Source organism: Bombus fervidus, chromosome 1 (assembly GCF_041682495.2).
Source record: "Bombus fervidus isolate BK054 chromosome 1, iyBomFerv1, whole genome shotgun sequence".
NCBI lineage: Eukaryota > Metazoa > Arthropoda > Insecta > Hymenoptera > Apidae > Bombus > Bombus fervidus.
In genome coordinates, this window is record NC_091517.1 from 12400031 (window position 1) to 12424995 (window position 24965).

The window sequence follows — 24965 nt, forward strand, 5'->3', positions numbered from 1 at the left end:
ATTTCAAATTAATTTCAAAATTTACCACCAGGTTGCGCTTGGTTCAGGAACGTATTACGTTCAATCAGTGCCCGGATATTCGAATTTTCTTGCAATTTATTTCGATATCCACCTATTTATATGAAAATATCATAAATTACTATAAATTATGTTAACATATTGCGGACTAGTCGTTTTATTGCTAACTATATTTAGGGTATAGTTAAACTACTGTTTCTCTTTAAATAAAAATGCGATAAAAATATGAAAATTTTCGTGATTAGCCTCAAGCACTAGAATAATATAATCCCAAAATCACAAAATAAATGACCACAAACTGTGATTATTATCATTTTGAAGCAATGACATGCCGATGTGTATTAAATTTTCTATATTTATAACGGACTTTCTGTGATTACTTCAATATGACCTTTCAATATGACGCCGCGCGAAATAGAGCTATTTCAAATCTTAATTCTTATTCCTATAGAATGCAGATGACTTGGGTATGTATTATGTCCTATTAATATTCTGATATTGCATGTTCTTGATACTTATTTTCATATGAAATTCTATAATTCGTGAAAAATTTGAAATTTTTATGTAAGTAATTCAATTCTTTCTAACAGATTATGCATTATATTATAATGAAACAAAATTTTGTATTAAATGTAATTGGAATCCCGTTTTTCAAATATTAATATTTTGAAATATTACTACATATTAAAAAAGCGATACGAGTATTAATTTTTCCGAATACTACTATTTGAAAAATGATATCAATCTAAGAACTGCGCAAATTCTGCTGTAGTCCATTGTATAGTCCATTGTATAGTCTATTGCATATACAAATATATATAATTATATTCTACATATACAGCACATATACACATTTTGTATACATATAATCTTTTATAATGTGTATATCTTTCCAAAATTCTTTCAAAAATTTCAAAATTAGGCAAGAAGTAATATTTATCATGGGACGCTGTGGGATATTGCAAGATAGCAGAAGACATTGTGTAAGATGTAAAATATCGCGTAAGAAAGCATCACGTAAGACTTAATCCTTAATTTTAGCATATTTATGAAGGTTGATGTATTTGATCGATATACTTATCCACAGAAGCAAGGTTTTGTTGATATTTCTGTTTATTTTGTTGGTCTCTTGCTCTTTTTATTGGGTGTAATTTGTCTATTTGAGTTATCCATAAATTGTATTGCGATTTTCTGGGGCAGAGGTATGTATAAGTATAAAATTCTATACTTCCTTTGTAGCGATTGTAGAATATCCTTTTCATATATTATTTATAATTTTCTAGAAGACTTTCTATTAGTTTTATAATTCAAACAGCTACTATATAGAATCGATAATGTCGCATGTGACACAAAAATGGCAAATGAGTCAGATGTACACCAAAACGTAGGATACCAAAGAGGATTGCATATCAAGCCTGTTTATGTACATAATTCCTACGTTTGCTATAGCGAATCATAGAGGGCGTAAAAAACAGCCTTATTTTTTCCAGGTCGGTATATCAGAATCTAAGACATAAAATCGCATTTAATGTCACGTTTATCCTGTCCTTAGTTAATGTTAGAATAATGCAGAATATTCTGTATGAAGTGCTCCACGAAATAATCAACAAATAGCTCCAAATACAACTTTCTTCTCAATGGAAGTTTGTGCCACGGTCATATAAACAGGTCTGGACCACTCGTGCCTATGTAATACCCGGTAATATTATGTATACGACCATGGTCCGGATCTGTTTATATGACCGTGATTTAAACATAATTAAACAACAGAAATGAAAGCTATCTTACCAATTCCTTTCAAATTTCATACTTTACCGATATTAATCTACCAGATATAAAAAGATATTTCCGTTTCCGATTTTCCTCCAACTTTATCGTAAAAATTTCTTCATTAATAACATTAATGAACTAATTGTTAGAAGAAAAGGCCAACGAAATATTTAATACCAATATAAGAATTTTTTTTTAAACCTGAAACATGATGCTTATAGCTTATAGCTCTCAAAAACCGCTCACCTGTTGATTCGCGCGACAAATCATAAATGTTTATCCCTATATTTTACAAATTTTATTTCTTAATACTAGAGTCGCGCTGGCTAGATTGACTAAGGCTTGTATTCGTGACCGAATAAGCCAGGTTTCGAATTTTCAGTTGCTCACGGCACGATTGCCTCTGAAACTTGATTTATTAGTAGTTGTATTGTGCTTATTTTTAGCGTTTCTGATGGTCTTATTTATTTCTGGTGATTCGAAACCCAACTAAAATTGTAAGTCCATCAAATACAGAGAAAAAGATAAAAAGAGCGAAATATTAAAATGATATACTTTATATGACTACACCGCCAAATAATGGTATATTAGGCAACTATAGTGGAGCTTTAAAATTTCTTCTCATTTATTTTATACATTAATCTCTTCTCTGCCATTATTGTCGCCTGGTTTGGAAAAGATTTAACTGTAGTAGTAACTTTATTGGCTGGTGTATCTGTTGTAATTGGCAAATATATTTTATACAAATATTTTTTATAAGAATTCCAACTGTAAAGGGTCGTTTCTTTTTATGTTGTTCAGTCTTCTTCTTACATTTATCACATTTGATTTTCCACTTTTAAAATCGGAAGGTCTTCTACGGGAGGATTGAACTACTCTTTTGAAATTAAATTTTAATTAATTTATAATGACAATTATTTACAATTATTTATAAAATTTCAAGACAAACTTTCATATTAGGTGTTTGTTACATTTCGATCTCCATTAAAAAACCTTGCTTTATAGTTTTTACGCCAATTTGCGGCATTAAATGTTTTGTATTTTATTGGAAAATTGCTATTTTACTTTAAATCTATTTTAGATTACAAACTGAGATTAAATGTATTTTTCTTTTAACTATTTCTAATACAAAGGAAAAAGGTTTATTCCGTGTTTAAACCAGATCATACAAACAGATCTGGACATTTCTATACCGAAAACATAGGAGCAAGAATATTTGAGTGTAACGTAAGAATTTCGCCTTTGCATACAAAAGTTATATATCCTCCTCAGTAAATACTTCGATTATAACAACACTCGTTACTAAGGTATTTGCAGCATAGATTGGATTTATTATAATTGTATTAATAATAAAAAATAATTAGCTAGTGAATTTTAATTATATTTCAAAAGAACCGCAATATCTTGCGCATGTGTAAAACAATATCTGATATCGACGCCATATTGATTTCTTTGTCTTCATTTGGCGGACACTTGTCTCTATGCTTTCAATATAGGAGTGTCCAGACCACGCCAAACTACGGTTGTCCAGACCTGTATACCTATGTATATGATCTTATGTATATATAGCGCGGTCATATAAACAGGTTGGAGTTTCCATAGTGGAAGCATTGATAAAACCATCCGTCGTTTGAGTTAAATAAAATCAACATGGAGGGTAAGGAAAAGTTTCGTTCTGCGCATGTGTGACACATATATACATATATATAGGTACTATAAATGTTTCAGCAAAGACAGATACGTTGTATTCATCTTTGTCTATTTCGCAGAACAAGACCTTTCCTTGCCCTCTGCCTCAATCTTTTTCAATTCAAAAGACAGACGGTTTTCTCTAACGAATGTTGAGACCTGTTTATATACCCGTGAACCGTAGTTTGTGCTTCAGTGAATAGTCACGTGGTTCTGTGAAATAAGCCAATCAAAGCGAACGGTGCGTACCACGTGATCGGAAAAATCGAAATGGTGGACGTATCGGGACGCAGGATCCCGAGAGGAGACGAAGGACGATAAACTGGGCAAGGGCCCATCATCCGTGTCATCGGTATTATCAATCCAAGAACACGATTATTCACGAATATTAGTGTAATTTTCAGCAGAACCGGCGACAACTGAACTAACGCAGGAGTATCGGTGACAGTAGACCTTGTTTACTGAAGTGTCAATCCGCCCGTATTGTACGTGTGTTCTCTAGGTGCGAGAAAACAGAAAAACAGTGTACGTCGAGTGCGCGAGAGCCACAGCTGTATCATATCGTTCTCCCGATAGTACGTTTCTGTGACGGTTTATAAGAAAAGGGGATATATTTTAAATAAACGAACAAAAAAAGAAGGAAATTCGAAATCGTGAAAACAGACGGCAATGCGTTTACAGTGAAATTTCCAATCCGCGATAGCATGCCCAAGAATGCGAAGGTTTTGATGATTTATAAGAATGTAAGAATGTGTCACACCGAGCGTCTTGTTATCAGCAAAGGAGGTAACAAAAGCAGCATATTCCTTGAATAGACTTGCATGTTTTCATTACATTCTTTAACGATGATATGTAACAATCAGTAAGTGTCATGCGTGGACGAGAAATTCTTGATGAATTTAAGCCCGGTTTACTCTGTTGACGTTCACACTCGCAGATCGTTGCTGATTGGTGGTGTGGTCCATGACCCGCCAATCGGCGTCGGAAGACGGTTTTCCTGCGAATGTCAGCCGTCAGGTCCGAGGCAATCGGTATCTCGGGAACGTATGTCGTTTTTCGCAATCCTTTGTGTATCCAACGAATGATCGATGTGTTACGATTACCGTTCACTCGAGATTATTTAGAATATTATTTTACACTGTTCCTTCTTTTTGTGTCGAGATAAAGCCGCTACTGTTTAACTGAAAAATTGCCAGCAATGACGAAAAGATTTAGAGAGATATTTTTAAATTCGGTGAACACAAATTCATAGAGAAAAAACAAAAAAGGGATTGGGATTTTAAAGTAACAGAGAGACGTATAGATATAACATTTTTGTTTTAAGGTTAGAACAATATTACCTGGAATTCACATTTTATTGTGGATTTGATAGATAATTTGTATTTATATGTAAAATTAAATATAAAAAGAAAATAAAATATTCTTGCATTATGAAATTGTTTGAGTCAAGTAAATTCGTGTAATAGAGAAATACAACAATGACATTATTTATACAATGCAACAAATACTTGATGTAAAATATTTATGTGTCATACATTTTTTTTTTTCAGATAAGATACTTCTTTAACGCACAAAAGTTTTATAATACGTACAAATGCAAATACATCTGTAATCTTTTACAATAAGTGTATTAAAATACTCAAATGGCATGAGGATGTTTACAAAACATTGAAAACCTTGGATTATTGTCTCAGTGGAGATACTGAGTTACTGCCTGCCAACAATAGCACACCTACACTCTTTGCAACTATACAGTAAATGTCATGATAAAATATAATGGCTATCAGAAAGGTTTTGCTGGACATTCAGTGTTAAATACATGATATCTGAATTAAACACATCATCCTATAAATTCAAAATACTTTAATTATTGAAGAACAAAATCAACAGGATTCTATAAAATTGACTGAATATATAAATTTAAAACAAAACAAAGAAACAATAGAATAATTTTAATGAATCTGTTTTATTATACAAAAAGAAAGGGTATATTAATTTATGATTACAATACTTTGTGGTATTCTGTACTATTGATGAAATAATATGGTAAAATTAAATGCGACCTTCAAGAGAAGTTTGGAAGCACTTTAATTATTTCTGTATGTTATGTACTGCAATGAAAGAAAAAATACAAACTTTTATTTTGTTGAACCAATACATGATTAAGATTTGACATGATATATATGTATATAAATAAAGTCTTTTAGTTTATGAATATTGGGTAATTTTGAGTGCATTTGACAAATTTAAATTAATGTAAAAATTACCTGTAAATAAATTAGCGAAACTGTAACTGATTATTTTTAAACAAAATGTATAAAAATTATTTTAAACGTTTACATCAGTGGTTGTACATAATTGAGAAACAAAAAGAAGAAGAAACAATACATTTGAAATTTTGCCTGGATGATAGAGGACAAATTTGTTAACCCTATATAAAACAAGGTAAAATAGCATATGAACACAAAGTAATAAAATCAATAATAATATGCATAGATGTAGGCTTAAAATTGAATATTTTTAATTTTATAGGGTTAAAAAATGGACAGTTGTATCTCGGGGGTAGTGCAAGTATTTGTGGGTGAATGGAGCCCAGAATATGAAGCACTTTCAATTAAAGCTACAAAACAAACTTCCTCAGCTGAGATAGTGGAGTGTATTATAGAGAGACTTGGATTAGTTGATGCATCTGTTTCAAATGGTTATGAGTTAGCAGAAGTAGTAGGAAACTCTGTTGGGCAAGAATGTAAAGAAAGAAGACTTGGGCCATGTGAGTGCCCTGTGGCACTTATGTTATTATGGCCAAAAAATGCAGCGCAACAAGAATACTACAGGTAAATATATTTGTTTAAAATGTCATAACTATATAAATATTATCTTTATATAAGGAAATATGTATGTGTTAGACTAACTTCTTTATTATTTTTAGGTTTTACTTGCGCAAAAAACAACCAGATTATTTGTGGTCAGATAGTAGGTTTCCCATGGATCCACAACTCCTCAAGGACTATTTTAATAGATTCCTATATCAACCACGAGATAAGGAGTATCCAGATCTATGTCAACTTCCAGATCTTAATGAACAAACTCTATTGGACAACCTTCGGGCTAGGTTTTTAGCTGGAAACATATATACATATGTTGGCAGCATATTAATTGCCTTGAATCCGTTTAAATTTTACCCTATTTACAATCCAAAATATGTAAAACTCTATCAAAATAGAAGGTTGGGGCCAGATATACCTCCACATATATTTGCCATAGCTGATGCAGCTTATCATTGTATGCTTAAAGAAAAAAGAAATCAGTGCATTGTTATTAGTGGTGAGAGTGGCTCGGGTAAAACAGAGTCAACTAATTTTCTACTGCATCATTTGACAGCACTTAGTCAGAAAGGTTCTCATGGTAGTGGTGTTGAACAGACAATACTCAGTGCTGGTCCAGTACTAGAAGCATTTGGAAATGCAAAAACTGCACATAACAACAATAGTAGTCGTTTTGGTAAATTTATCCAAGTGAATTATAAAGAAAATGGAATGGTCCATGGGTAAGGTTCTTATACATAAGATGTAGAAGATTATATAGTTTTATCATTATTAAAGACTATGATAAAATTATCTTTAGGGCGGTCGTACAAAAATATCTTTTGGAAAAATCAAGAATAGTTTCTCAAGGAAGAAATGAAAGAAATTATCATGTATTTTATTATCTTTTGGCTGGTGCAAGTGAACAAGAAAAGCAACTTTTGCATTTAGAAAGTTGCGACCGTTACAATTATTTAAATAAAAGTGGCTGTTATGGACTAGAAAATGTTGATGAACGACACGAATTTTCAAGGTTGAAACAGTCTATGGAAATGGTTGGATTTACGCCAGAAAAGCAGAGACGATTGTTTGCAGTTCTGTCAGCTGTTCTTTTACTCGGTGATTAATAAATTATTTTAATGATTTTTTATGACAGAATCTAATGACATGGATGACATTATTTTAGGTAATGTGGAGTTTCAGCCTAGAAAATCTTATCACCATCACGACGAAGCTGTGGGAGTTAAAAATCCTGAAGTGGTTGCATTGATATCTGAACTTCTTCGAGTAAAACAAGAAACTCTTTTGGCTGCGCTTACTGCTAAACGTGCAAGAGCGTCTGGAGAAACATTAGTTATTAACTATAGGCTTCCAGAAGCAATTGCGGCACGAGATGCTATGGCCAAGTGTTTATATGGAGCTCTATTTGATTGGATTGTGCTTCAGGTAAGATATTATGGTTTTAAGGTTTGAAATTTGTCTTTTGAAAAATTATAAGATAATATTTTGTTGTTGGTAGGTGAATCATGCTTTACTTTCAAAGAAAGATACCCTCAGGGATCATCAAGGCAATAGCATAGGTGTATTAGATATCTTTGGTTTTGAAGACTTTAAAATGTGCAATAGCTTCGAACAGTTATGTATAAATTATGCTAATGAACAACTACAACATTATTTCAATCAGCATGTTTTCCAATATGAACAACGAGAGTATAGAAAACAGGGGATTAGATGGACAGACATAGGCTACAGTGATAATTCAGGTTGTTTAAATTTAATAGAAGGGAAACCGAATGGCCTCCTTTGTCTTTTAGATGATCAATGCAAGTTAGTATTTAGGATTGGCTTTATTCTTTAAAAACACAAGTAATATCTCGCATTTTCCTTCAATTAAATTTTTTTTTATCGCAGCTTTCCGGGTGCAACGAATGAGACACTGCTACAAAAATTTAATACAGTACATAAAGACAATCCATTTTATGAAGCACCACAACGACGCGAAGCAGCCTTTGTTGTACGTCATTATGCAGGATCTGTTAAGTACCAAGCTGCTAATATGAGAGAAAAGAATCTGGATTTAATGCGACCCGATGGTGTTGTTGGTGTATTGAAGAATTCTTCCCTTGCTTTTGTTCGAGAATTAGTGGGTGCAGATCCGGTTGCGGTATTTAGATGGGCAATACTTCGAGCATTTTTTCGCGCTCATTTTGCTTTCCAAGAAGCTGGTCGAGCTCATAGACATGGTCGAGGTACAGTATTTTTTTTTTAATGATATGGAATATTCTTTTATTTATATTTAAATTCTTCGTGCTAATAATATGGAGTTATTTTCTTTTTATTCTAGCTGATGGTACAAAAACATCTATACAAAACAGGTATAGGACACCGAACGAGAATTTAATAAGGTATCATAATTTTCATGTCTAATTTTATATAATCTTTACTCTCGTAAAGGGTGACGAAATATTTGAGTGCTTGTATACTCATAATATAGAGCAATATTTATTAGTTATATAATAATGATCGTGATAAACAAATGGCAATGTTATTGCGCTTGTTTTTGAATATGTTTTATCTGCATATTATCTCACCCTACAAAATATAAATCTACGTTGTGCGTTGATAATATTTGCATCAAGCTGAAGAGGTTCCTATGTGTTTATAATTGAAGCAAACGTTAATTATATTTACATTGGCCACATGTCTTTTGTCCCTGTAGCCATCTTGTGACGTTGTCGACCGTCAATCTAACTATTAACCGAATCGCGTAAGTGGTCTTTTGATCCACTGTATGTGTCATTTTGGCAAACATTACCTTTTTTTATGCTAAGATGTCTTATGGATTTACAATGTTTATCTTTAGCTTTACAGCAAAAGTGTACTAGCAAAGCTTAAAATACAAATTCACTCGATTTATAATAATACAAAGTAGAGATGGCAAGTTATAAACAGCTTGTAAATCCATATAATTTTTCCAATCTTATGTGTGAGAAATTGTTTAGAGTTTTCTGTGTGCACTTTTTGTATTAAATGTGATTAGAGTGCAATCTTCATAACTATCGTAATACAGTTACATTCTGTCATTTAAAATATATTACTTTACTTGCTATTATTCGTAAGCATGATTAACAATTCAATAATAATTTTTTATTTATACAATTCATGCCAATCATTAAAATTCGCATTATTTCATCACTCGTGAAACAGATTGTTTTCAATGAAATCATTTTCTTCCTAAAGTCACCAGCAAGCAAATTTTAAAAGTTTAAATTAAATACTGATATTGAACAATATATGGTTGCTATTTAAATACATAAAACTACTAAAAAAAGAAACTAAGCATGAGAGACTTTTTCAGTTTGCACAAACATAATCGTCCACCAAGCTATCAGAAGCAGCGCAGTGTCTGCATACCATCAACTATACCCATTACCACATTATCTTCTATACAACTCGAAAACAACGACAATGTAAACAACAACCGATTGTCGTGGCCACAATCTCGAAACATTAATCAAACGCAACACCCGACAAATGTAACCACGATGAAGGGTTATTTAATAAGGGGCAGGGAAGACCAGCCTCATAGTAATAATAAACTCAGACGGGATACTCATAACCCGCTAGAGAGGGTGCTTCCAAAAGACGAAGCAAACGTCATGGAACGCGCTAATCAAATAGTCATGTATGTAAACAGCATCTATTTAATATTCCATAACATTGTAATATTTAAGCTACAAAAATTCACTGCTCTACAATAAAGGTAGTGTGTGCTCTATAGTAATTCTGGGTGAAGGATTTCTTTGTGCATAGGTAATAGCATTTCAATAGGACATTAATGGTCTTCCCATGCAGTCATACACAGCTTTCTACAAGTATTCATTATTTTATGAAGCTTTCACATATTTTTTAGAGGTCATCAAAATCATTCTATTTGATGTACCATAATATTCACGATCATTATCGCCGGTCGTCTTTTAGTCATCACATTTTAATGATTTATTTGTTCATAATCTTAGTTACAATTAATGCATGTTAATTTCACAATAGTAGTTTTTTTACTTTTTGAATTAATAATATTTAAATTGACCCATTTATCCACTACAATAAACTTAATTAAGAAATGTTTAAAAATCGATAATGCATTTATTTCAATTCAATTTCTATACAAATTAAGAATGGGTTAATTTACATTACATGCTGGTTGATACAGCATATATATTCAATTCAAAAAGATCCTATAGCATTAAGCTCCCAATATTATAAACATATCCTTTCTTGCTAGCAATTAATTACAATTAATTGCACGATAACATTTTTTAATGAATTTAACGAATTGCAAATTTTTTATAAGAATACATTTATGTACTAATGAAAACCATAACTCATAAAGTTAGTAGTTCGTAAAGAATGCAAATTGCTTATCATTAACACTAATAGTTCATATTAATCCATGTATTTATTTAGTGCACAATTATCAAACTATATTTCCTTATATTATTAAGAATTTCTAAAAACTTCTAAATCTGCAGATAACTACTTTTGTACACAATTAATCTTAATATTGTATGCTTCTCTATACTTGCTGTCATAATCTAGTCATATAAATTTTAATGACATTCTGCTAAATGTTTGCTATCTCTCTTTCATAGTACGTTTGTAATAATTAATTGTTACTATTTGCAATGCCATACATGTCATTATAGGAATCATAAATTCTCCTTTTCCTGTTTTTCTATGTCAGGATATTTAATACTAATTTAGAAGAAAGAAATATCAAAATATATAAATAATTCTGAAATAATACTAATATCCTTTAAAATTTAAACGTATAATTTATGTATATTTTTTATTTTGATAAGAAATTAAAAAATAGGAAAAGGAATTCATGAAATAATTTTCAATAATAACACATTAAAATTTAATACTTTTACAGGAAAAATAAATCATTTCGACCAAGAGAACGGGGTAAGAAGGGTCTAAAAAATCTACAAACTGTAAAAACACTTGCTGGAAGAACGCAAAGTTATGGCTCAGGACCTGGAAAAGCAAGAAAGCAGCCTATGACAGTATCTGCACAATTTCAACAAAGTCTGCATAGTCTTATGGATACGTTAAACCAAGCAAACCCTTTCTTCATTAGATGCATTAAAAGCAATGCCAACAAGGTACCAAATGAGTTCGATGAAGAAACAGTGCAACGACAGTTAAGATATACAGGAATGTTAGAAACAGTCAGAATAAGACAAGCTGGATTTAACGTCAGATTAACATATGAAGAATTTATTCAATTGTATAGAATGTTATTACCTAAGGGTTTATTAAGTTCCCAATCTGACGTTAGAGATTTTCTATTGACACTAAATTTAAATAGAGATAATTATCAACTTGGAACAACTAAAGTGTTTCTTAGAGAATCAGAAAAAATTAAACTAGACATTGAATTACACCAACAAATCATTACAAGCATTACAACTATACAAAAATGGTTCCGTGCGTGTTTAGAAAGAAGGAAATTCCTTAGATTGAAAAATGCAGTTGTGCAAATACAGTCATTTTGGAGGATGGTCATTGCCCAAAGATTTGCACATTCTTTACGCACTAGAATCGAGGCTGTCACTCACATCCAATCTGCTTGGAGGGCATATAAACAGCATAGTTGGTTTAAGAAACTTAAGTCTTGTGTAATTACGTTTCAAGCTCATGTTCGCGGTAATAGAGCGAGGAAGACTTTCGCAGAATTAAAAAAACAGAAAAAATTGCTTGTTGATAAAATCGGAGAGTATAAAGAAACTCAAAATCAAGGAGAGCTTGTTTATGATAACAGTAAGATATATCCTAGGCTCAGGAATAGCGAAGAGTAAGTACTTGCAAAAGAGGTTAAAACTATAATATGTATATTTACAAGTTCTTATATTATTATTAATGCTTGTATTTAATTTACAGGTCACTCACGGATCAGGGCTTGTTGGAATTTAATACGATTCGTAAAACGGAGTCTCAGAATCGTCTTACGTCAGCAAGGTAAATAAATATCTATTTTTTACATTAAAACTTTTGATACTTAGCTACAATAATATGTGTTAATTGTAGAATGGATAATGTACTTCGAGATAGTGCAGTTGATACGAGTATGTCATATTCAAAGCGTAAAATTATACCAAATACAAGAATATTGCAAGAATCTAGCTCGATCTTAAGAAACACGGATTCTTTTCCTTCGGATGAATTTAACGAGCGTAAAAGCAGCTTGGAAAGTTTGACTAGTTTAAGAAGCTATGAATCTCAAGTGAGCAACAGTTCTGAATCTCAAGACAATTCTTATGGCAAACCGGTACCGAGCACTAGAACGAAACGCTGTGATCAATCTCCAGTAGTTGCCGCAAATACAAACTTAGTAAATGCTTCGAGCAGATTGTCGTCTGTTAATAAACGAGCAGACAGTTCATCGACGGGATATAGCGATGGAGAAACTGATACAGAAATCCCGAGTACAGTACAAAGTGCTCCGCCTGTTTTTAACACAACTCCATCATTTCCAAGTCCACGAGAAATTACATACCATCAATCTAACATGAGTCTAACGCATAGTCCAAATTCAGATGTCTGGCGTCGCCGAGCAGACTTTTCTTCGTCCATTAATTATAGTGATTATTTACTGTCTGGTCCTCAAAAATCAACCTTGACGCGTTCTCCAAACGTTTCTCAATATAAAAGTATAGCGGATAACATGTTCGAGCAAGTGCAACAAGACAAACCAAACGAAGCATCGAATTATAATGTGAAATTGGATAGTGACCGTTTTATTCATATGGATAGTTCATCAGGTAGAGAACAACGTCGATTAAGTGATAATAGCGTACCGAGCGAGCGGATTGAAAGCGTCCCAGTTTCACCTATCAGACGTGATCATGGTTATGGCCACAGTAAAGAAATGAAAGATTTTAGTTACTTGAGAAGGCAAAACTCGGAAGGAGATACATCTATGAAATTAGATGCTATGAATGATGAAAATGCTTTAAAAAGTCCCTTGTTGAAAGGAACTTCCCCCAAGGAGAAAAATTCGAAACCAAAGGAAAAATGCGAACCCGATGTGCCTGTCAGAAGTGCCAGAAGAAATCGTCCCACTCGGGAAGTTCAGTGCCGATCTATGGGCGAGAGTGTATCAGAAACCAACAGTGGAGAAACCAAAAGTCTATTTCTGGGTACGATCAAAGAGAGTGACCTACATAAAGCAACAACTATAAGGCCTCGGAAAGATAGTCCGCATGATACACCATCCAGGTCGATAACAGATTGGCCTGTAAACAAAAATGAAGCTGCATTGAAGACACAACAACCTGGAAAGCGTATGAGATCCAATGCTATAACAACACTAGAGCTGAGGAGAAGAAATTCGGACCCAGCAACTAAAATATCAGGACTTAGCGAAGACAAACCTGGAACTGATACAAGTCCCAATGACCTAAAACTCGCACCTGGAATGGATCTATTAGAATGGAAAGGCAATCTTTTCACGTTAGCCGGTCATTGTTTTAGAAAAGTAGCAAGGTTTGCCAAAGACGACGTGTGCGTATGTTGCCACGAAAAGATGGATGCGTTCGTAACACAGGGGTACAAATGTATTGACTGTAAACAATTATACCATGTCAAATGTATTCAGAATGGCGGAGTACTTAAAATGCCGTGTATATTAGCGAACACTCCAGGTAGGCGAAAACACAGGAAACCACCACGAACGCCTTATGATGCCTCGAAACAAGTAGTGGTATCGAAATTCAGCTTAACCGGTACATCCGCGTTTTCTGACAGTACCGATAAGATTATATCCGACGCGAAAGAGTTAGCTCTCATGCAAGATTTTATTACGAAGAAGATATACGTAATGGAAGGACAAGAGGGAGGCAAGAAACCAAGCGAAGTCGATCGTGTATTTAAGCAGGCTTTGCGTAAATTTAAAGACGACCTAGTGATCACTTACAGCGTTGCTATTCAGCAAGGTGTGGAAGGCAACATCAAATACACTGACTTAATTGCGAACTTTTTGCACGTAATAGAAACAGTCTGCAAACAAGAAAATACCAGTGAAGATTTTCCCGTGACGATGGGAGTAAATGCATTTAGAGGATTCATGAATGAATTTATGACGCTAGTCAAAACAGAAGCACTGGAGAAACAGAGTAAAAGCAAGCGTAAGAAAGAAAAAAAAAGAAAACATGAAGAACCAATACGTCATGGTAATCATATGTTCCAGTTAACTATTATAAACATCCCTACAGCTTGTGAAGTGTGTACGTCTTTCTTTATGTGGCCTATCGAGCGAGGACTTGTCTGTCAGAGTAAGTATGCATATTTCTCCCTCTTTTTATAGCATTTATTTATTCATATTTATACTTTTATGTTTAGATTGTAAGTTAACGTGCCACAAAAAGTGTTATATAAAAGCATCGGCAGAATGTGGAAAGGAAGCGTCGCACGAAATGAACTCACGGAAAATATTCGGTGTACCGTTGTATAAATTGGATTGTGGTGACGGTAAAGTACCAATAGTGGTAGATCGGTTAATTACAACCATAGAGATGCATGGTCTGTATACGGAAGGTATATATCGAAAGAGCGGTGTCAGTTCCAAAGTGAAGGAATTAAAAGTGAAAATGGACGAAGGTGATCTAGAGAAAGTGGACTTTGAGAATTATCAAGTACACGTGCTTGCAGCAGTATTGAAAAGTTTCTTTCGAGATATGCCAGAGCCTCTCCTCACCTTCGAGTATTACGATGATTTTCTGCACGCTGCGAACTTAACGGATCCTCGGGATCGAATCAGTACGCTATTTGCAATTTTGAAGAAGCTGCCGAAGCCAAACTTCGATTTGATGGAACGACTGATCGTTCATCTAGCTAGAGTAGCGCTTCATGAAGTCGACAATCGAATGTCTCCGTCAGCCCTAGCAATAGTCTTCGCGCCGTGCATTCTGAGGACGAATAGGACGTTGCCCGCGCAAGATTCTTTACAAGATGTTGGCAGGCAGACTTGTTGCGTCGAAACGATCGTACAAGAGAAATTGAGGGTCGTGCGAGCAACTTTAGCCGACATAAATACACTCGAATCCGCTTGTCACACGGCGACTTATCGTTTATCCAGTTTACGATCTTCGAAAATCTTCAGCCCAGAGGAATTAAATGCGGCGACCCCAAGTGTGACTGCCAGATGTGTTACTACAGATCGTGAGAGAGATCGAGGCGATGAAGAGGAGGCGCTTCTCGTCGATCATATACAAGAAATCCAAAAGGAAAAGGCCCTACTAACTTCAACTCTTCCCAGCCTAACGAGAGCTTCTTCAGACGATGACCTACTTCTATCTGCCACAGACTTGGACGATGGATCTCTTGACGATCTTCTTCCATCTTCTGCCGGTAAATTGTTATGATTTCGTTAATTTCGATCTTTCGAATACTGTTTATGCACGTATGCGTCCAGAAAAAGAAGTTCATTTTTGCCTGTGCGCACGTGTATACAGTGTAAGAAAGAAAAGATTTAGTCGCATGTTCTAATATATACTTTTCAAATAATATGATATAAATCATTATCTTTTATATTATGATAACAAGGACAAATTAAAGAAGATTTATGATATTTTGAAACATAGATGCAAGCAGCACTGATTAAAGTTAGATTCTTTTCTCTTAAGTTAAATCATTATAATTTATGGTTTTTGTTTTATGTCTGTCAATAGACGGACTCGTAAGAAAAAGACCTATCCAGAGGCAAAGTTCCGCAGACAATGCATTTCCGACGATCATCAGTGTTGATGAAGACATGGTAATGGTATGACCATCCACGATAAACTTTACCACGAAGAATGATGATCGTCAAGTGTAGCAACATGACACACGCTGTGAAGCGTTGACTGACGGCAGCGAATCGACGAGTCTTACTTCTGGTCTCATCGGCAAGCCGCTAGTAATTTAAATAAGTAGTAAACACGATATTAGGTAGGTCTAGTAATTTGTTCCACACGAAGTTCAGCTGATAATTCGATCAAACATTACACATACACATATATATATATATACATACTTTATATATATATATATATATATATATATTATTTTTTCCACTGTGTCGCAAAGCTTTCGGGGGTTTCTAAAGAATGTTTAACAAATTACGCGAATATATAGCTTCACGTGAAATGTATTAAATATTCATTTTATAAACTATTTTTCTCCTGGAATGCATTCCTTTTATCGAAGACTGTGTCAATCAGGCTAGATATCTTGAAAGCTCCATCGAAGCAGAACATTTACATTTTGTAGGTATTCTATAATATCTCTTCATTTTGATACATCATGTTTCATTTCTCTGTACCATCGACGCGAGGAGTTAGATAGTTATCTTGTCAAGAAAAACGGAAAACTAGACAAGGATTATCGGTTGTTGTTACAAATGTTTAGTCGCATTTAAATTCTCCTGCTTAAAGTTTTTTATCGGTTCGTTTGAAAACAATTTATCCTTGTTCTTCGCTCTTCTTACAGATTTTATAGACTGTTGCGTGAATCAACACGATAATAACTACTTTTGTTTTTTTTTTTTTTTTAATAGAAAAGGCGCAAGTTTATGCCGAGTTTTTTGACAACCGCAGGTTTAGAAACGAAGGTATTCGTATTGTTCCGTTAGCAGAATAATGGGAAAAGGATGATGGAAAAGACGGTGTATAGAACAATATCATTGATCGATGGCTTGAAAAGAAGTGATAACGGGTCACCTCGTCAGATTTTGTTTTTGCCAGACATATTCCGTTAACTTTGTTTTTTTACATAGAATACTCGCGCACGCGATGCAATAGATAGTTATCGAATCGCTGCTTCAAGCAAGTGATTCGAATCACGCGGAAAGAGGGAAAGAGGAAACCAAATTGTAGCTTGTACATATATTATTAGGTTATCCGAGAAGTTCGTGCCAATTTTTATACCGTTGTTCCGATCAATATTTTAATCGTATCTTTGGACGCTATGAAAAGCGTAATCAACCAATTTCTTCTACAGCTTCTTTTGTTTTTCCTTTATTTCCTCCTCCTTTTTTTCTTTCTGGCAGAGACATATTAAACATTAATGATCTTTTCTAATCTTCCATTAAAATCTCTCTTGATATTACTTTGCGATATATTCGCGATATTATTAAATAAATTTGTTTACTCGTTAAAAAGTACTTTTCATAGAGTGCAATTCGAATTTTTTTCGCCAGAATAGCGATTCGTTTTGGATAATGCCTAAACATACCCGTACAAGTAGAACCATTTTAGGTAAATATAATGCGGCGTAAACTTCTCGAGTCACCCGATATATACGATAATGAATATCTCGTAATAATCTGTTATTATTGTTATCTTTACGAGAGTCGTTACCAAGATTATTTCTATTGTCGATATATGCCGTGTAGGGTTTATACACGCCTATATACCGTTGATAAAATACAAAAAACGCAAACATACATACGGCCTGCCAATTATGTACTTTCGTATCAGTTTTTACCTAGGCTACCTTTTTCATACAGGGAGACTCCTTTATATACATAAACGCGTTTGAGCGAATACGTACTAATGTATAGATATTACATAGATACACGGATTACACATATACGTAGAAAACATTTGTATACAGGAATACTTATGTATATACAAAGACTTTTTTTGTATGCACCGGACTGAGCAGACGGTTTTTTTTACTTGAGATTTATTACGATTTCGTTTTAGTTTCCCTGTCGTCCAGTGCCTTTTTTCTTCTTTTATTTTTTTCTCTCTTCTCTTTCTTTTTTTTTTTTTTTTTTTTTTTTAAGTTTCCGCTTTCTTTATGCTCATCTCCCCCTTTTTTTTAATACACCGCTATAGCGTACAGTTGGTCTGTTTTTCTGTCGTGCGTCCTCGTGTCAGACTCGAATATCTAACAATCGAAAGAGTCGTGAAGTTATTCGAGCGAGACGTCGGGACAAAATATTTCGAGGTCGTGTTTCGCAAAAAGTAAAAACAAAAATAGGAAGAAAGAAACATTATTTTTATTCCAACATCTCTAATTTATCTAGCTTTTTTTATTTTGCATTTAATTGAAAATTCCATCGTGCTATTTTAATTTTAATTCGACGACAAAGCGTATCAATTTCCCACCAATTTCATATTTCAGTTATGCTTGTATTCATCGAATTACCAAAGTCATACCCCCCCCCCTCTTTCCCCTCCCTCCCTCCTTCCCTCCATCTCTCTGTTTCGGGAAATTAAGAATATTTTAGAATAACATGCACTCGATTACTTTACTTTTTATTACTTTTTTTAAAAAAGTCGAAATTCCTTTCTTTTTTCACCTATGCCCCCACGATTTTATCGATATTTCGTTAGCTCGCTGTAAATCTCGTCGAACGATCGGCCACGACAGAGAAAGGATCTTGCTCGCGGAAAAGAAGTGGGGAAATATTTATGCGGCATACATACATGTTCCAAGTTGTAGAAATATGTTTTAGGAACGCGTTATGGAGCGATTTGAACGGTCGAATCGAATCATTTCGCGTTGATTTACATCAGATCGCGCGTGACTTTTATCCAAGTAACAGTTAGCATTAAAACCGGGAAATTCGGAAAAGGGCACGCGACTTCTTTTCTTTCCAAAACGTTGCAATTTCTTCTTATCTTTTTTCTTCTTTTTCTTCTTCTTCTTCTTCTTCTTTTCTTTCATCGACTCGCGAAATCTACGTAATTCGTGTCACGTTCGTTTTAGAATGATCGATTAGCGACTTCAACTCTTTTAAATGTCCATGTTCATGTTTCGCGCGTCGTTCTTTTTTAACGCTCAAGCCGAACGAGCGTGAGATCTTTCGTTTTACGGTTGATCGATTTTTACACTGATTAGGATAGGATCGTTGTGACGTACGTTTTGTTCTACTACGCAGATTGCAGTAGTAGCCTGTCTTTTAACGTTGAAATGTTATTGCATTTTCTCGAGTTCGTGACATCTGTGACGTTGGCCACGGCCATTCGAACGAATTCTATTCGATCGGTCTCTTCCTCGATGTCGAAACAATTCTTCGTTCGACGCGCCTTGTGTTCTTTAATCATCGTGAAAGTATCGTGCAAGAGTATACGGATTTGTATGCACGAGCGCGTACATTATCGATCGATAAACATACGCGTTATTATGCAAAAGGTTCCTTTATCTTAATCAGTATTATTCACCCTTTTACCTACGATACGCCTCACGTACACAGCGAAACTCGTTCTTTTCCGTCCCATGGGGTTCCTCTCAAATATCGATTCAGGGTTTCTTAGCAATCTTGTACTTGATACCAGCACAATTTTCTTCAATTATTTCTTAAATGATACTTATTAAAGCTTTAGAATGTTAGCGGCTTAATAGTTCGTAATCAATTTCACAGTAAATATCAATTAAATGGGACGGAGAATTCGCGAAGTAATTACCGAATCGTATAATTTTGTCAATTTTTTTGCCACCTTAACTGCCGTATTTTATTTCTTTGCGATTGTGAAACGTTTCGAATACGATCAAACGTTTTCTCCGGTACTTCCCTTTTATCGATAATGGACGTGCTCACGATGAGAACACACGTTGGTTAACGTTAAACGTTCTTTATGCTGAAAACGTTACTGTTAATTTCAGTGTGTAAAGTGTGTTGTAAAGGTTTTGGACAAGTCCGTTTGTTGTTTGATCGTGCGTTCTCGAAGCAAAAAGTTGACTAAAAGAAAAAGAAAGTAGGTTGATTTTCGTTTCGGCTAGTCTGTTGTCTCTTTTATCGAGATCGGTTGTTGAATCGTCGGCTCTTTCGCCCGTAAGGAACATTTTCTGTTTTTCATCTTTTCGAAAAATTTATCATTAGTAAAGCCAGCCACGGTTTGATCTAGAGCTTGTAAATCGTGTTAGTGATTTCACCGTGGCGCAGCTGAGTAGTCTTTTTAACCGCGTAACGAGTAAGAACTAATCGTTATAAAAAAAAGTATCTGTAAATGATCGATTTACGCAAACGCATTACGCTTCTACTGTGTAAAAAAAAAAAAAAAAAAAAGGAAAGGTGTTTCGTACTAGTATCAAGCGCACAAAACGTATCATCTATCTCGATCGTGAAGGGAGAAAAGCGAACGAGAACGAAAAAGAACCGACATATGGGTCGCGACACCGGCAATTTTCTCCACGACCCTCCGTTTCGAGATGGAGCGAAAATTTTACGTATTCGAAATCCGTCTAGCGTCGAATAATCGATGAAAATTGCTTTCTCCAAGGAATCAGCGTTATCGATGCAATAACGTTTAATAAATCGTGTCCGATTCACAATCGAGTTGTCGATTAAATATAGAAGGAAACGCGATCGGTCGTGTCGAAGAGCGAATAAGATCGATTCGTATAGGATTTTCACTCTGCCGTGCGTTGGGCCGCCCCGCGTTGGGCCGCCCTGCGTTGGGCCGCCCTGCGTTGTAAATAGGCGATAAGATAGCGCGAGTAAACGGAACTCTTCATGACAATATCGCCCCTAAAAGTCCTAATTAGCTTCATCGCGTGCGGCTACGCCGACGACGATTCTCATCATACTCCATTCTATATTTTTGTCTTCGAGATCTTGATTCACCATGTTTCACGGATCATACTCGCTCGAGTTGGTCCAACGATTAAAGCACGATCACCAGAATCTAAACTCGCATCGACTTTACTCCTCCATCTCTTCTAAAGAAATAAAAGCTCGATCGAACACGATGCTAAGTAAAACGATGAATTGAGATCGCTTAAATAACTACGGAGACAACAGGAGAAAGTATCGTTCTAGTTTTTGGCCCAATTCTACGAAATACGCTTATTACAATTACAAATGCGACAGCGATTCGACTCTGTTTTCGAGGAAACCTGTAATTTATCGTTCACCCGTACCGATCTTGACGACGATCGTTTGCGAACCATTCGTCGAACGATCGTCGCCAACGTGAGGGCGTACTTTCGCGCCAAGTACCTGCAGTATACACGTGGTCGATTTTTTCGTTTTACGAGCATCGTGCGTGAGAATAAAAAATGCACGAAATACAGCGCGAACGACGTCGTGGAAGGTGGTCGAGGAGAGTCGACGAGGGTTGTCGAAACTGCGAAATTCGAGGTGTCTGGTATCGATCGAGGGCTGAGGGGGAACGAAGGAATGGAATCATCCAATGTTCAACGATTATACACCGAAACGTGGATATTGAAAGGCTCTTCCCATTTGTGTCTTGGCGTAAAATCTAAGATCACGATCGCGCGATCGGAGTATCCAATTTCGTCGTGCTTTCTTTCTCTCTCTCTCTCTCTCTCTTCCTCCCTGTTATCTCCATTTCTGTTAAGAGGAAGTTAGTCGATCGTTCGATGTATCGAATTCTGATCTTTCGTTTTAGCAGATCGTTGCTTAGATAGAAGAAAGATGTGTTGACGTTGGATGCGCCGGTTCGTAGTTCCCTTCTACGAAGGAAGATGTTTGTGCGACGTACTTGGATACTCCGTTCATTGTATTTATACGTATATATACATATATTATATGTATGTGTGTATATATATATGTATAATATACATACCTGTTATTTTTCTTCGAACAAAATAGTGAGCGTGCACGTGTGATAAACGTAGAATGAGTTAGAGAGAACAGGCATGATGGTGTGTCGCAGACGAAGGACGATATACATATACATATATAAATATATGATTATATATATATATATATATATAAATACGTAGAAGTACGTGTGCAGAAATTGTGTAGGTGTGCGTGAAAAAGAATTTCGATAAGCGGCTCGTTCCTACGTCGCTCGGTTCGAACATCGCGAGTCGATATACCGTCACGTGCATGTGTCGGTGCGAAATCGCGCGTTTTCCAAAAACGCTTCGGAAACCGAATAAAATGCGCGTATAAACACACACACACACACATATATATATATACACATATATATATATCTATATATATCTGTATAAAAATAACAATAGGCACGCGAAGGATCGAAGAGAACGGAGACATTTACGGCGATCGGCATAGTTTCAATTTTTTTTCTCTTCGTTCATGAGGTCACAAGGTCCGTTGAAAATCTCCGTTCTTTTCCATCGGAACGATTTTCTCAGCGACTTCACGATCCTGCCACGCTCACCTTTCTCTTTCCACTCGCTCTCATTCAGCGCGTACTTCTCTCAGTCCTTTCGATTCCCTTTATCCTCCTGTACGTCCATCCAGCGTGGCCAAAAAACGAGGCCACCGTCGCGATTTTCCATAGGTAGCGTATCGTAGCGCTATGATCAGACCTTCTTTCGCGCGTTCATCCTTCCGCTATCTGTTTGTTATCCGCTATCTATCGTTGCCTGGCTGCGTGTGTTGCAAGGGTGCGATGCGTCGCGCTTACTAAACGCGCGTGTGTGCGTGGGTGGGTGTCGAAGATAAGGTCGAATTGAGTTTACAGAATCACGCAAGACTTCCAGGGAAACGATCAGTCGGTACTGTCAGAGAGACGAATACGCGAAGAGCGGAAATCCGCCACGAGGAAAGCCACTCGACCTTAAGGACGGATAACGCGTATCGCAGAACTCTCCGTTACGACTGTGACACCATGAATCGGAATACGCGTCTTGCAGACGTTTCTTCTCGCAACTCGAACTTCCCTCGATGTAACTCGTAACGGGTCTCTCTATGGCGCAAGTTTCCGGTCCCGAAGCGAAAAACTTGCACCCATAACGGTCGTTCCGGACACATGGAACCCGGACGATTGTACGACAGTTTCGATAGATTCAATGGGAACCTTCGAGCGTGTACCAAGAAGGAACGTTTCTCTGGCCGCGCGTGCGGATAATTGCGCGACGATCCACGAAACAGCGCTCTCCTCTTTGATCCCGCGAGTTTCCGGCTTTCCTTTCATTGCGTCTATCCGGTTCTTTTTACAGACCATCGAAGAAATCTCTATCGAGGAGATAGACCTTTTTTTTTCCTCTCGTTTACACTCGATCGCGTGTTTTCGCGCCCTAATCAGATCAGGGATTAGCGAACGAAGCGCCGTGAAACGAGCCAAATAGCCGCCGCCGCTACGGGAACGAAGAACGCAACGAACGATCGAAACACGGTGATGCACGTAACGCGCGACACCTTGTTCAACCTTCTACCGTCTCTCTCTTTCTTTCTTTCTATCAAGCACAACCCATAGAAGCTGACAATAAACGCGAAAAAGAGTCCTGAGCGCGTCTCGTACACGCTTGAAATACCAGTCTTTTTTCGCCGTTAACTCACACGACGACGATAGTACCACTCGTTGAGAGGGACAACGAACGTGTTTCTTTCGCTTTTTTTCTACCTTATACCCGTGCCTTGGTTCTTTCTGTCTCTTTGTTCCGGTTGTCCCACGTAGTATTCGCCGGGAACGCGATAGAACGGTTATGTTACGTGTCTGCCGAGTGGATAGCACTTGTTCTTCTCTCTATACGGTTCGGATTTACTAGAAAACGTAATTTTCCACGAGTTTCCTTTCTTCTTTTTTCTTCTTTTTTTCTCTCCCGTTAGGTTGTCTTTCGTGAAACTAGAGGTATCGGGCGATGTGTGAGTTAAACTCTTTCTGGTTGTTTTTGGCCTGAAAAACCAAGATAAGGAACAAATTAAGAATCAACGATCAAAATTCAAATTTAACGTGGCGCGCGTTACATGTAACTTGATTCTCTATTTTCAGACTCTTTTGTTTGTAAATGATTTTAGTACGATTATCCTCATTGTGTTTCGAGAAACCGCGGTACAAATTGTGCAAAATATCTGTTTCCAAATTTTGTCATTTAGCAAACAACGATGATAACACGAGGCAAAATTTGATCGAAGGGGAGTGAAAACGCGTGAACCAACGAGGGGAAGAGATCGCGGGAGGACGCGAGGGATGCACGTGTTCTGATATTACAAGGCAAGTTAGCTATAACGTGCACGTATCTGTACGTAAATTTAGGAGGAAGGTTTGGCGAGTTGATCCGCGAATCTGTAATAACGTCTACTTGGTATGTGAGCTAGAGTATTTCGCGTGTAGTGTGCATGTGTGCGGGTGTACGTGTCGCCTGCCGTGCGTGTTGGTATATCAGTGCGTCCGTGAGACTGTGTGCGAGGTTACTCTCCGTGATCGACTGTAATTTTATATAATATTTGTAAGGCAAAAGAAATATTATGTACAGTATACCTGACAGTAAATAATAAGTATCTACCTTATACCTAATGTCACGTTTTTGTCTAATCCTCGCAAATGTTTCACTCGATATTTCCTACCCAAAAAAAGCAGCGAATTTTACGGTAAAAAGATGCAGTTTCAACGGAGATTAAATTTCATATTATTTTCTTTCTTTTAATAAATCGAAGAGAAGCATTTATTAAGGCAGATCATCTTATTGTTATAAAATTGAAAAATTAAAATTAAAAAAAAAAATTTTTTTTAAGGTTCTTGGAACTATATATTAGACTGTTATACCAGAGCACTGAAGTTATAAGAATATAAGCAATCCTTTAAATCCGTACACGTGCACCGCATAGTTATTGGATTCTATGTATAAAACTTTGATATCGATGAAACCTTGAGTCTGTTAGAAGCCGTACGCTAAGATCTCAAAGTTAAGGTCAACGACTTCCTTGACTTTCATCCAGATGAAATTCGGATAAATCTCGTAGCTATT

At 35.9% G+C, this 24965-nt stretch overlaps 1 protein-coding gene across 5 annotated transcripts; it reads left to right on the forward strand.

Moving 5' to 3' along the window:
- The first annotated feature begins 3522 nt into the window (after window positions 1-3522).
- LOC139986459 (unconventional myosin-IXa) lies at window positions 3523-24514 on the forward strand. 5 transcript variants are annotated; one of them, XM_072001817.1, is made up of 15 exons: window positions 3523-4263; window positions 5028-5922; window positions 6010-6311; window positions 6407-7024; window positions 7102-7400; window positions 7468-7727; window positions 7801-8108; window positions 8193-8530; window positions 8626-8686; window positions 9640-9966; window positions 11218-12141; window positions 12228-12305; window positions 12375-14620; window positions 14688-15695; window positions 16016-24514. In XM_072001817.1, the coding sequence occupies exons 3-15, from the start codon at window positions 6019-6021 to the stop codon at window positions 16111-16113; spliced, it is 6858 nt and encodes a 2285-aa protein (XP_071857918.1). In that variant the 5' UTR covers window positions 3523-4263; window positions 5028-5922; window positions 6010-6018; the 3' UTR covers window positions 16114-24514. The 5 variants fall into 5 exon arrangements, with proteins under 5 accessions (XP_071857918.1, XP_071857926.1, XP_071857946.1 ...); XM_072001825.1 differs by having other exon boundaries at window positions 3523-4052; XM_072001845.1 differs by lacking the exon at window positions 9640-9966 and adding an exon at window positions 9001-9048 and having other exon boundaries at window positions 3525-4263.
- The last annotated feature ends 451 nt before the right edge of the window (window positions 24515-24965 follow it).